The 14,405-nt window shown below is 37.9% G+C and overlaps 1 protein-coding gene across 5 annotated transcripts in view; it reads right to left on the bottom strand.

Moving 5' to 3' along the window:
* Positions 1–14,405, bottom strand: part of Cep112 (centrosomal protein 112) — a 363,872-nt gene that overhangs the window by 296,786 nt on the left and 52,681 nt on the right. For all 5 annotated transcript variants that reach the window (XM_050164302.1, XM_050164303.1, XM_050164304.1 and 2 more), the window contains 2 exons: positions 7,185–7,232; positions 6,843–6,920 (listed from right to left, as the gene is read on the bottom strand). In XM_050164302.1, coding sequence (XP_050020259.1) covers positions 6,843–6,920; positions 7,185–7,232 — 126 coding nt within the window. The remainder of the gene's footprint in view (positions 1–6,842; positions 6,921–7,184; positions 7,233–14,405) is intronic.

The following is a 14,405-nucleotide window of genomic DNA, read 5'->3' as shown; positions in this document are numbered from 1 at the left end:
GTCACTCTTTCCATGAAATCCACCACAAACTCTGCTTGCAGAAGCAAATGTCTCTCCATGCTATGTACAATGTTTCCTAGTCCACATTGCCTTCCCGTTGCTTTGCACGTCTTTCTTTCCTAGAAATAAAATATGAGGTTTGAGGAACTTCTCGTGTTTATTGAAAAAAAATTTTAATTACATTTTTAATTTATTTTTCATATACTTTGAGAATTTTATTGTAGTCATAGAGTTCCTTTATTCTGTACATATGTATGTGTGAATACATAAATGTATATTATGTATATTAAAAAGTTTCACACTTTATAAAGACAAACAAGTGAGTCGATTTTGAAGAATTTTTAAGTGAGCCAGTAGAAAATATGAGCAGAGAAGCCCTTCTTAAAATAGTGCATTGAGCCCCTCGACCGAAGAATGGATAAGAAAAATGTGATAAATTTACACAATGAAGTACTACACAGAAGAATAAAAAAACAATGACATCTTTAAATTAGCAGGCAATTTAAAGAGATGGATCTAGAAAATATCATATTGAGTGAGGTAACCCAGACCCATAAAGACAAATATCATATGTACTCACTCATAAATGGCTTTTAGACCTAAAGCATAAACAAAACAAAGCAAAACAAAGCAGCCTACAATTCACAATTCCAGAGAACCTAGACAACAAAGAGACAAAGAGGACCCTAAGAGAGACCTACATGGAATATAGAAAAAGACAAGATCTCCTGAGTAAATTGGGAGCGTGGGGAGCATGGGAGAGGAGAGAAGAGAAAGGGAGGGGAGCAGAGAAAAAGACATAGCTCAATAAAAACAATTTAAAAATAGTGCATTGATTTTAGCCATTCTGACAGGTGTAAGATGGTATCTCAAAGTTGTTTTGATTTGCATTTCCCTGATCACTAAGGAAGTTGAATGTGACCTTAAGTGTCTTTTGGCCATTTGAACTTCTTCTGTTGAGAATTCTCTGTTCAGTTCAGTGCCTCATTTTTAAATGGGTTAATTAGCATTTTAAAGTCTAGTTTCTTGAGTTCTTTATATATTTTGGAAATCAGACCTTTGTTTGATGCAGGGTTGGTGAAGATCTTCTCCCATTCAGTAGGATGCCTTTTTGTCTTAATGATAGTGTCCTTTGCTTTACAGAAGCTTCTCAGTTTTAGGAGGTCCCATTTATTCAAAGTTGCTCTTATTGTCTGTGCTACTGGGGTTATACGTAGTTGGTGGTCTCCTGTGCCCATGTGTTGCAGTCTACTTCCCACTTTCTCTTCTATCAGGTTCAGTGTGGTCGGATTTATATTGAGGTCTTTAATCCATTTGGACTTGAGTTTTGTGCATGGTGATAGATATGAATCTATTTTCATTCTTCTATAGGTTGACATCCAGTTATGCCAGCACCATTTGTTGAAGATGCTTTCTTTCTTCCATTGTATACCTTTAGCTCCTTTGTCGAAAATTAGGTGTTCATAGGTTTGTGGGTTAATATCCGGGTCTTCGATTCAATTCCAGTGGTCCACCTCTCTGTTTTTATGCCAATAAGGAGGGAGAAGATGAGCAAGGAAGTCAGGACCGTGAGGGGTTGGTCTACCCACTGAGGCAGTGTGCCTGTTCTAATGCGAGTTCACCAAATCCAGCTGGACCAGGTCTGAACGAGCATGTAATCAAACCGGACTCTCTGATTGTGGCTGACAATGGGGGATAACTGAGAAGCCATTGATAAAGGCACTGGTACTTGTTTTTACGGCATGTTCTGCCTTTTTAGGCCCCTAGTCTATATGGATGCACAGCTTCCTAGGCCTAGATGTAGGGGGACGAGGCTTGGAATTCCCACAGGGCAAGGTTCCCTGCCCTCTCTCAAGCAGGGAGGGGGAGAAAGGAAGGGAGTGGGAGGGGAGTAAGAGGAGGGAAGGAAGTGTAAATATTTAAATGGAAAAATAAAAATAGTGCATTGATAAATGCTGTTCTTTTCCATTACCAAAAGCTAACTGGTGTTTAGCTCATTCTCATTTCCTAATCGTTTTAAAGACATTCACTTTCAGACTGAAGTACCCACCTAGGCCACTTGTTCCCATCAAAAGGTTTACAGTGAAAAAGAGTTGAAATAAATGGGAAACGGCCTTGCTCATCTGACTAAACTCTAGGGATGTGCCTACATCTCCTTAAACAGTCTTCTTGAACACCCCAGCTAGCCAACCCACATTAGGAAGAAAAGAAATCAAAAGACCAGGACTCACTTCAAAGTCCTAAGAATATACACCAGTCCACACTGTGGAAATCCCAGCAAAGACAAAACAGAAGCTGGATGATTCCACTACGTAGACAGCCTTCCCACAAGCTTTGCAAAAAGAATTCCTGAAACTTCTACTTAAAATTAGGCCCCATTTGCTCTGAAGTGTTTACTTCAAACAACAGCTCCAAGGCTGTACATTCCTACAAAATTAATAAAGCTAATGAATATGTTGATTCATTTAACATAAAAATCTCCTTAAGTGTAATGATAGCCTACTTAAAGTATGATTAATTAAATTTAAAAGTAACTGCCAATGTCACTTGTTCAATTTATTCAACTTCATGTTTACAAACTTTGAGCTAAGCATTTTCTCATTAAAAACTAATTTTCAAATGTTTTATTCAACCAGCTATTCACATTACTCAAGCAAAGGAACTGTGTTTATATAAAATGCTACTTTTTGTTATTACCTATTTGAAATAAGCAAATGTAGTATTTGATACTGAAACTGACCAAATACCAAAATAAAACAAAAAAATCACAATAATCATTAATGACTGTAACAGAAAAACAAATTGAAATATTTAGAGAAACATTTTTAAACTAGCAAGGCCAGGGCAGAGGTGAGGGTTAACAAGCCTCTGAAGAGGCAAAGGCAGGATAGCTGCTTAAGCTTAGAAATTTGGGACCAGCATGGGTATCATATTGCCACATACATGCAAAAGGGGAATAATGTAGATATAAAATAAAATACCAAGAAATGCACCTGCATGCTGACCAACTGTTTCAAGTATATCAAAAGAAAACAAATATACAAAAATCAAACAAAATTTATTTTAATATATAGAATAACTACAAAGTCTACAAGCTTTCAATGAAAGACTAGTAACACTGTTGAAATTTAAATTTTACAGTATTAAAAAAATTAAGCATGACACTACCAGCCCTCCCTACAGACCAGCAAATTTCAAAACACTGTAAGCAAAAACAGAATGATACACAAAAACAGAATATTTAAATCCAGCAGTCTATTATATGTTCTCTGAGAATTGAGGTTTAATCTAAAAGCTGATCTTCTTTTTGTGCTGTCTCTTATTTTTTGTGACAACAGGTTTCCAAATGTCTTGGTCCATGTCAGGAACATTTTCTCAAATTACAAGGAAGAACTAACAATAGAAATCTGCTGGATCCTCCTTGTCAAACTGTTCTGTAATGTGACTAGCAGAAGAAACGCATTAAAAGCTACAAAAGCTTTAAAGTCTCCCAGTCAAAAAAAGGCCAGGGCAAGAAAGTTTTAGTGAAGAATTCTACCAGATTTTCAAAGAGCTAAAACCAATACTCCTCAAGTTATTCTGCAACATAGAGACAGACGAAGCATGGCCAAATTCATGTTATGAGACCACAATCATCCTGATATACAAACAACACAAAGACTCAACAAAGAAAGAGAATTACAAGCCAGGCAATAGTGGCACACACCTTTAATCCAAGCACCTGAGAGGCAAAGACAGGTGGATCTCTGTGAGTTCGAGGCCAGCCTGGTATACAGAGTGAGTTCCAGGATAGGCTCTAAAAGCTGCAGGGAAACCCTGCCTAGAAAAACTAAAAATAAAAAATAAAGAGAGAGAGAAATTACAGATCAATATCCTTCATATACATTGATTAAAAAAAATACCAACTTAAATACTCACAAACTGAATCCAAGGAGACAACAAAAAGATCATCTACCATGATCAAGTAGGCTTCATTCAAGACATGCAGGGATAGTTCAACATATAAAAAACAGTCAATGTAATTCACCATAGAAACAAACTAAAAGAAAAAAATACACACGATCATTTCATTCCATGCTGAAAAAGTCTTGGACAAAATCCAACACTCCTTCATAATCAGAGTCTTACAGAGACAAGAGATACAAGAAACATACCTAAATACAATAAAGACAATATATAGAAAGCTGAGAGCCAATATCAAATTAGATGGAGAGAAACTTAAAGCAATTCCACTAATATCAAAGACAAGACAAAGCTGTCAATTCTCTCAATATCTCTTTAATATGGTACTTGAAGTTCTAGCTAGAGCAATATTATGACGACTAAAGGAGATCAGGGGGATACAAATTGGAAAGGAAGAAGTCAAAGTATCAATGGAATATTACTCAGCTATTAAAAACACTGACGTCATGAAATTTGCAGACAATGTATGAAACTTGAAAAAAATCATCCTGAGTTAGGTAACCAGGTAGACCTAGAAAGACAAACATGGTATGTACTCACTCATAGTTGTTATTAGCTGTAAAGGATAACCATGCTATAATCCACAGACCCAGGGAGGTTAGATAGCAAGGAGGGCTCAAGGGTGTGAAGTGTACAAATCTTCCTGGGAAGAGGAAATAGAATAGACATCAAGGGTGAAGGAGGGGGTGGGCAGTCAGGAACAGGAGGGATCAGGTGGGGGAACGATGAAGGGAGAGAGTAGTGGGAGACACAACTGGAATTGAGAGGCATCTCTATGATGAGCTAGAAACCTAATGCAATGGAAACTCCCAGAAATCTATGAAGGTGATCCTAGCTAAGACCTCTAGCCATGGGGGATATGGAGCTGAACACTAGTCCTCTCCTGTAACCAGGAAGACTTACAGCGGACTGAGACACCAACCCAGCCCATAACCTTCAACCTACAATCTGTCCTTCCTACAAAACATGCTGGGGTATAGGTGTGCAGAAATTATGGAAGTGACCAAACAATGAATGGTCCATCCTGAGACTCATGCCAATAGAGAAAGTCCACCCCTGATGCTGCCTAGAGGGCCAGGACCCAAAGGCTGAATGGCTGAGAAACTTAGGATAGAATGAGACATGACTGGAAAAAAAAATCAGTGATATGATTCCTGATGATGATCTGCTATATTCACAGATTGGTGCCTAGCCCAATGGTCATCAGAGCCTTCATCCAGTAACTGATGAAAATAGATGCAGACCCACAGTCAAACACTAGGCAGAGCTGGAGAATCCTGCTGAAGAGAAGGAGGAAGGATTGTAGGAGCCAGAAGGGTCAAGGACATCACAAGAAAACTCACAGAATCAACTAACCCAGGCTCATAGGGACTCACAGAGACCAAACAAACAACCAGTGAGCCTGCAAGGGACTGACCTGAGCCCTTTGTATATATGTTACAGTTGTGTAGTGATGTGGGAGTGTCATATCAATCTGTTGATTTCGTTGGTTAAGCAATAAAGAAAATGCTTGGCCCTGATAGGTTAAAACATAGGTGGGAGGAGTAAACAGAACAAAATGCTGGGAGGAAGAGGAAGTGAGCTTAGAGAGGCCATGCTCCCCTCTCCCAGGCAGACGTGATCGATAAGCTCTGACCCAAGATGGAAGTAGGCTAGAATCTTTCCTGGTAAGCACACCTAGCGGTGCTACAGAGATTATTAGAAATGGGCTAGTCCAGGTGCGAGAGTTAGCCAGTAAGGGCTAGAGTTAATGGGCCAAGCAGTGTTTAAAAGAATACAATTTGTGTGTTATTTCGGGGCATAAGCTAGCAGGCGGCCGAGGTACTGGGGACACAGCCCCACTGCTCCTATTACTACAGTGTAGCTTAGTCTTCTTGTGAGACTCCTCACAGTGGAAGCAGGGGCTGTCTCTGACTCTTGCTGGTTATTGGGACCTTTTTCCTCATGCTGAGTTGCCTCATCCAGCCTTCAATTTGAAATGCCATGTTAGGTTGCTATCCATGGGAAGCCTGTCTTCCTCTTAATAGAAATGGAGGAGTAGATGGGAGGAGGACAGAGGAGAGGTAGGGAGTTCTGAGAGTACAGGAAGAAAGGGAAACAGTAGTAGGGTTGTATAATAAATAAGTAAGTGAATAAATAACAAAGAGCAAGAATGATGAGAATAAAAAAATAAATTTGTTGGGGGCCATTTTGCAAGCCAAGACCACTCGCTTGTTTTCCAACCTCTAAGACCCGAATTATCACATAGAAAGAATATTAATTACAACACAGTTTGGCCTATTAGCTCGGGCTTCTTATTAACTAACTCTTACATCTTATATTAACCCATTTCTATTAATCTGTGTATTGACATGAGGCTGTGGCCTACTAGTAAGGGTTCAGTGTCTGTCTCCTTTGGCAGCTACATGCAGTCTCTTTGACTCCACCTATTCTCTCTCTTTATCTCTTCCAGTCTGGCCATATTCTGCTAAGCCATTGGCCCAAACAGCTTCTTTATTAACCAATGGTAATACAATATATTCACAGCATACAGAGGGGAATCCCACATCAGTCAGCAGAGAGAGAGGATGCATAGATTCACTGAGGTTAAACACACTCATTCTAAAATTGACATCGTCTCTGCCTCCTGGGCATCATAGTTAGGAAGGAATCCTGCATCACAACACTCCCTAGGAGAAGGGAGCTGCAACAGACAAGATGGGAGATACACACTAAAATCTTTAACAGCAAGCCCAGCCTGGTCTGCACTGATTTGGTTTTGAGCCCGGATAGCTAACCTTTTTCTCCTGTGCATCACACCTGCACAGAGTCTGAACACTCCTATTACACAGTATCAACTGTGTTCACTACTGGGCACGTGAGAAGTAAGACAATCCTACCTCTTTCTCGTGCATTCGAGAGAGAAAATGCTCATCATGAAGACTGCTTGACTTCCTCAGGCTGGCCTTTGGAGTTATCTGTAGAACCAGTAAGAGTCATTTAAAACTTCCCAGGACTAGTTTACCAGCTCTTTAAAAATAAAATAATAAAGTTTCTGAAGTTCATTTCAAAACAATGTTAGCCTTGGAGAAAATAAGGGCATTCATTCACTTCTAAGCAACAGGATTAAAATTACTATTTCACTTCCCAATACAGGCCTACATTATTTTATATTTTAAAACATTCATATTTTATTTAAAGATACCTGTCCCTAGAAAAAGCCCAGTGAAATCATTACCTACCAGAGAAACTGGGAGAGGCTTCTGTCTCAGGTACCGAGGATTTTCTATCTGTAAAATTATAAATAAAGACATTAATCTTTGAGTCATTTGAATAAAATACATTTTTCTAGGTGAAAATGTCTTCTGTATATCTTAATACTTAGTTCATTTTTAAAGTAGCACACATGAACTTCCTCTCTGGGTTGAATGCACCTTCGCGGCCCTCGACCTCAGTGCCCACTCTCATCCACTGCTCTTCATTTCACGTTTCACACTTACCAGATCCTGAGTGACTATGTTACCAGAACGTGTGCCCATCTGCCTGTCTGTTTACACCCACAAGCCCTCGACGCACACATGTATTCATTCTTTAAATATCTATTTAGTCACTAAACCCCAGACATGCTAGAGACACGACTATTTAACTGCAACTCATAGCGTAAATGAGGACATGAAATTCCCTTGAGATTCTCCCTAAATCTATCTTTCAGTTTCACTATCCCCAAACTTACATTCCAAGGGCACCAAACAACTTGTTTTACCATGTAAATACCATCTGCTAAAAGCTGCGATCATTCTCCCACCTTCTCAAGACTCACTGAGTGAGAATGAGGTTCCTAGGAAAACTAGCTCTTCTCTTACCAGGCTAGTGCCACTCTGGATGCTCACCTCCTTTTACGACCTAGCACTCATTGTCGCCAAAAAATGTGGGTTTGAAAAACAAAGACCATGATTGCCACATCTCCAGTCTATTCCCAACACTCTAGTGCCCAAAGATATTCTTAGAGGAAAGGAGGGAGAGAAGGAACAACATTCCGTCCCACCTCTCAGCAGCTCCTAAAGCATCCTGGGTTCACTTTCAAGGCCCTTACATAATACCCTGAGTGTTCAACAGTATGTTTCCACAGACATCTTTGGGAAGACTAAGTACAAGGACACCTCTGTTATCTAACACATATTTAACGTCTTTCAATCGAGATTTCTTGAATTGCTTTGTGCTAAATAAAGCCATTTTATGCCAACTGTTTCATTTACAAATAAAATAAAAATTAAAAGTCATTCCCAGAAGTCTAATTTTTTCACAGCATAAACTCACAATTTACTACAGTAACAACCACAAAATGAAAAGAACACTATGACTCCAAAAGAAGAAGAGGTGCTTACCCTGAATTACACAATTAGGATTAGGTGACAAGCCTTTTCATATGTATCTTATTCAATTCAATTTTCCAAAACCCTAGCTGGGTTTTCAAAAAGCAATATTTTATATAATTGTGAAGATATCTACACTCAATTTAACATAAAAGGCAAAGACAAATCAAGAATCAATTGGAGAAAACAGAGGAACTAAACTTAAAAAATCGGAATTTAAAATCTCTGAGTCTAGTATAAGAGCAGATGGGATCTGAAGAATATATGCATTTTATTTACTCCCTAGAAAAGCAAAACATGCACATGGGTTTCTCCACCCAGAGACTAGATCCCATAAAGGTACTGGAAACCATATGAATTTCAATTTACTCCTTGTCCTGAACATACACCAACAATGGAACCAAATAACGCCTATTAGCAGTGCCTACATCACAATGAAGAGAGAGGAAATAGTAATTCCAAGATCCACATGAAAGTAGTCAAATAAAGATCCCAAGCCTCAACAGAATTAGTAAAAAGTACAAAGTCACCGCAACTGTATGTTTGGCAACACTATAGGCTGGCTGTCTCTAAGTCTGACTTCAGTGCTCAAGATGCAAAGCATTTTTAGAAGATGCATGAATCACAACAGAGCCTTTGTTAAGTGGCTCAAGCACTGTGCCAGAGAAGGAGGTAACAAACTGCACATGCACAGCTGCTTAAATACAGGCAGCAACCTTCTAGCAAGCAACAAAATGCATCCAGCAAATACCTGCTGTCCCAAAGTACATGTGAGAAGCAAGTTAACATTCTTCACTGGGGGAACACAGAAACTGAGTTCGCTAAAGACACACACACATCAATTACACACCCAGCTCTAACTCATGAAACTGAATTAAATATGAGGAGAAACAGGAAGAGGAAAAATAAGTCTCAAAGATGCTCAAGTTCTAATTAAGTTTAGATTTAAAACCAAAAGCCAAGGAAACCATCTGTGACTTATTTTTGCCCAGCTCTACATTTATAAGCAGGACACAAAATATTGGTCTAGTTAATTGCAATGCAGCATTTCAACTCTAGAGAAATAAGGCTTATTCCACCACCTTCATCTTTAAAAGCATTAAATAAAGAAGTTAAGGGCTTCTATTATTATTAATTATTTTTTCAAAATGATGAATAAAGAAAAATGTCTATTCTAATTCATAAAAACAACAAAAACCGTAACAATATCTGCTGTTCTTATTCATTTATAATACACTGAGTTTGGGAAATATTCAAAGAAAAGCATGTTCTTGAGTCTATTTAGGGAAAATAAGCAATCTATTTTCTGATTTTGTAACAACAGCCAGATGTGCTTTGAAGTTGACTACTCCCGCTCTGCAATCCGCAGGCAACGTGGACTTGGATGGAGCAATGTGTAAACAGTCTTAAGGCCGACTTCTTTCATGTTCTTTCAGAAAACCTCGGTCTCTCAAAATCCATCAAGAACAAACGCCACAGAAAAGAATGTCTAGCATGGAAGCTGCAGAGACTCGTGTGAAACACTGATGGAGGTGAGAATATAAAAGGCAAAGCCCCAATAACTAGATTCCCACAGCACAAGTCCTGCAAGCACCTGCACATCTGTTTCCAAAGCAAAGAGAATAGCAATAATAAAATACATAATAATTTAAGCTAGGCAGTAATATAGATATCTGACAGCTCTCTAACAAAAACTGACTTTGGATGTTTTATTTCATTTAGCTTTTAGCAGGCACACTGAATTACAAATTGTTTTTTGTTGGTTTATATTTCCAATTTATTCAGGTTTTAGCCGAACTTCCATAAGCAAATACCTTCTGATTGACTAACAGTCCGTTAGAGAAACTTTGTTTCCAGAAAAATTAAAAAACACTTCATCAGATACACAAACTTTAGAGGGAAAGATATTGTCAAATGATATATTACCAGCCACACCAACTAAAATAACTTTTAATTATAGAAAAACTCTTCGCAGGGATGAAGGGAGCTGGGCAGGGGATTCGGCTTTCAACATCTAGTCAACTGTGTTTCATAATTATTACAGAAATTATATTACATAAATTACATTATATTATATATAATATATCGATGTTATAGAAATCAGTATTTGGGGCCAGTGAAATGGCTCAGTGGTAAAGATGCCTAATGCCAAACTACATGTGAAGACTCATTCACGAGTTTACCCAAAATATTTTAACAATCATTGAACAGGCTTAAGACATTCCATCCAGCAACAAAAGGAAGTGGTGGGGGAGCCCAAAGAACAGAACACAAGCAGGAAATACTGTTGTCTATTGCCCGAGAGACAAATTATACCTTGGTGCATCATTCATTGGTTCTGATGAGCTACGGGATCATTGTTGGTTTTGTTTTGACATGGTTAGGTTGTTTGTTGTTGTTTTGATTTGTTTCTCTGAGGTTAAGGAAGGCATTATTAGTGGATCTTTAATTCTCAGCACCTTTGGAGACAGCACAGAACTTTTATGAATCTTCACCATTACTCATTAATGTTGGTTTTACGTATCACTTTTACACAGACCTATTTGATACTGATAGTTTTTGTATTTTGATTTTGATTTTTGGGTAAAAACATGAAAAGAAAACTACTCTTTGGGTGGTAATTTCTAGTGTTGCTGAAATAATCATTTATTGGAAATGTATCTATTTCCTAATCAGATCAGTTTTATCAATACCCCATGGCCATACAAAAATAAATTCACGAGCAAAAGTTCTTCTCCTAGGCCTCTGTTTTATAACCATATTTCTTCTTATTTTTAGAAACTGCCATCTTCTTTTTTTTTTTTTTTTTTTTTGGTTTTTCGAGACAGGGTTTCTCTGTAGTTTTGGTGACCATCCCGGAACTAGCTCTTGTAGACCAGACTGGCCTTGAACTCCCAAAGATCCGCCTGTCTCTGCCTCCCGAGTGCTGGGATTAAAGGCGTGCGCCACCACCGCCTGGCTTGCCATCTTCTTTTTAAGATAAAATATCAGCTATAATAATTTCTCCAATCTCAAAACCACTTTTTTTTCGGTGTATTTAATTTTATTTATTAACTTCTGTGTATGTGGGTATGTTTACACCACAGTGTGCGTGTGGAGTAGGAGGACAACCGGGGAGAGCTGGTTTTCTCCTTCCGTAATGAGGGTCCTGGGGACAAAATTAGGGCATGAGGTTTGACAAGTGCCTTTGCCATGGAGTCATCTTAACAGCTTGTGTTCTTTCTTTCTTCCTTCCTTTCTTTTTTTTTTTTTAAGACAAGGTTACTCTGTAGCATAGGTTAGCCTCAGACTCATGCCAATCCTCCGGCCTGTGCTTCACAAATGCTGGAGTTACATTTTGGTTTACATGCCTGGCTATTTCTTGACCTCTTTCAAAAGGTAACTCAAAGTGAATAATGACTTTTAATAGGAAAAATTCTACATAAACAAAAATTAATTGTCCTGAAAGGCTTCCAGGTTTTTCAAGCATAATAAGTTAAAAATGAAAAGTGCATGTGTAGGTCAGGAACACAAATGTTTTATTTTGTTTTTCCTCAAATAATAAATAAAAAGACAAGAGAATACCCATGGCTGACAGCTCATTATAAACTTCAGAAAATATTTATTTAAATTTTGTGAATGAAGACCATTGAGTTTTAGCAAATCCATTCAATGGTGCCATCTTAGTTTACCTTCTGCTGTTGTGATAAGCACCATGACTAAAAGCTGCTCTCAGAGGAAAGGACTTATTTGCCGACAGCTGTAGTCCATCAAGAAGAAAGTCAGAGAAGGAACTCGAAGCAGGAACCTGGAGGCAGGAGCTGATGCCGAGGCCATGGAGGGGTGTTGCTCTACTTGCCTCTTCTCCATGGTTTGCTCAGCCTGCTTTTTTAAACAACCCAGAACCACCTGCCCAGGGATGCCACTGCCCACAGAGGACTGGGCCCTCCCCTACCGATCATTACTCAGCCAATTGATGACGGCATGCTCTCAACTGAAATTTCTTCTTCTTCCATTACTCCTGTTTGTGTTGAGTTGACAGAAACAAAACAACCAGCACAGGTATAATCCAAAGAGTTCAAACTTGTAAGGTGCTTGCATATACTTGTAGTAAACCTTTAAAATCTACGAAGTGCCGCTCTGGCCTCTAGCCCAATAATCTTTTGTTTACATTAATTAAGTCTAACTTAAATAGCATTTTCAGTATCTGAAGACTTTAGTCTAGCATCTTTCATTCTTCATACTTCCTGAAAATCATCCACTTTTTTGTATGGCCTGATAACAATTCTTTCTATCACTGAGGCAAACTCCATTGTATGCACGCACATACTACCAGCTCATCCATTCTCCATTAGAAGTATTTAGAGCTCTTTGCTTTTTAGTCAAGAATATAATAAAAAAAGGGGTGCTACTACAAACACTTGTATGAAGGTTTAGTTTGAGTATACACATTCATCTTACTTAAATCAACCCTCAGTGCGACACTCCTGAGTTACATGGCAAATATTTTACTTCCTTTGGAAGATGTCCAGCTTTAGAAAGTAATATTTTGACACTCCCCGAAGAAAGACATATGTTTCAGTTGCATCTCATCCTCACCAGCACTTAACACTGTCAACTGTTTGCTAAAACTATTGAACAGATCCAGTTGTATCTCTTCATAGCATCCTTTGTCTTTCTTTTCGTTAGATTTCCTTAGCAAGAATTCTTCATTCATTCTAAATAAAAGTCTTTGTCAAATATGAGCTCTACCAATTATTTCTGTTTTCTGGTTTTTGTACTAACACTGGTCACACAAATGAAACTTCCATCTTGTTGAAAAGACTGTGACGGATATTACTTCTCCCTTAACTGCTTCATTAGATACATCAGATGTATGTATCTAACATCTATGACTAGAGTTTCTTCAGTGGAAGATTTTTAACTACAAGTTCATTGTACTTAAAAGCTGAACAACTCTTCAGACTTCTCTTTTTAGAGAGTTCAGGTTGCTGAAGGTCTCTGTCCCTTTTATCTACAGACAAATTTATGCCCACAGAGTTATCTGCAGTAATTCCTTATTTGACACTGAACATCTGTAGGTTCTGTAGTCTATCTCCTCTTTCATTACTAATATTAGCAAGCTTATTTTTTTATTCTTAGTCAGTCTGGTTAAAAGCTTGTTGAGTTTATTCATCATTTAAAGATCCAGCTGTTAGCTTCATTTATTTTTTTTCTAATGCTTTTCTGTGTCCAACTTCTTCAATTTCTATTTTAATCTGTACTATTTCCTTTATCTGCTTGCTTTGGGTTAATTTGTCCTCTTTGCTCTGGTTTCTTTAGACAGTTTGATGACTTAGTACTTTGTTCTTTCCTCACTTGATGCTTTCATGATTTTTTTCTTGCAATATGTTTACTGCAATGTGTCTACGCATGGATAACCTTTGTGTCTAGCCCTACTTAAAAGTCACTGGGTTTTATGAATACATAGACCATTTTTTTTTCAACAAATTTGAAATTTTTCAGGCATTATATTTTCAAATATATTTCCTGATCCTTTTCCCCTCTCTTCTCATTCTAGTACCTCCATTATGCTTATGTTATCCTGATATTTAAGGGCATCCCATGTTCTCGGAAACAATGTTTATTTTTCTTTTATTTATTTCTGTTTTATATATTAAATTCCACGTAGTTTATATATATTTAGTTTTTTTACTGAGAATCTTTCCTATTTGATGGTGATAACTGCATTCTTTGCTTCTTTACAGATGGTTTGCTTTTGTTCTTTGAATACATTTATAATGGCTGCTTTGAAATCAATTAAACCTGGCCTCTGAATTCCTGAAAGGTTTCTGCCACCTGATTTTTTCCCACATGTCCAGGTCACTCACTGTTAATTCTTTGTATGCTTTCTTGAAAACTATATATTTTCCAATATATCAGATTATGACTACTCTGCCCAGAAGTAATTGTTGTTGCTTACTTGTTTAATTATTTCCTAGTTTAGTCAGACTATTTTCATATAGTTTGTTTCATTCACAGTGTAAAGACTTGGTGTCACTCTTCAGTAATTACAATATTGACCATACACAATCATCTTTGTATGGCGTTGATTTTAGCAGGGCTAGCTCT

The sequence above is a fragment of the Alexandromys fortis genome, unplaced genomic scaffold (genome assembly GCF_014885135.2).
Source record: "Alexandromys fortis isolate MF-2015 unplaced genomic scaffold, M_Fortis_MF-2015_v1.1 scaffold_156, whole genome shotgun sequence".
NCBI classification, from domain to species: Eukaryota; Metazoa; Chordata; class Mammalia; order Rodentia; family Cricetidae; genus Alexandromys; species Alexandromys fortis.
This window is presented reverse-complemented; position numbering and strand designations above follow the sequence as displayed.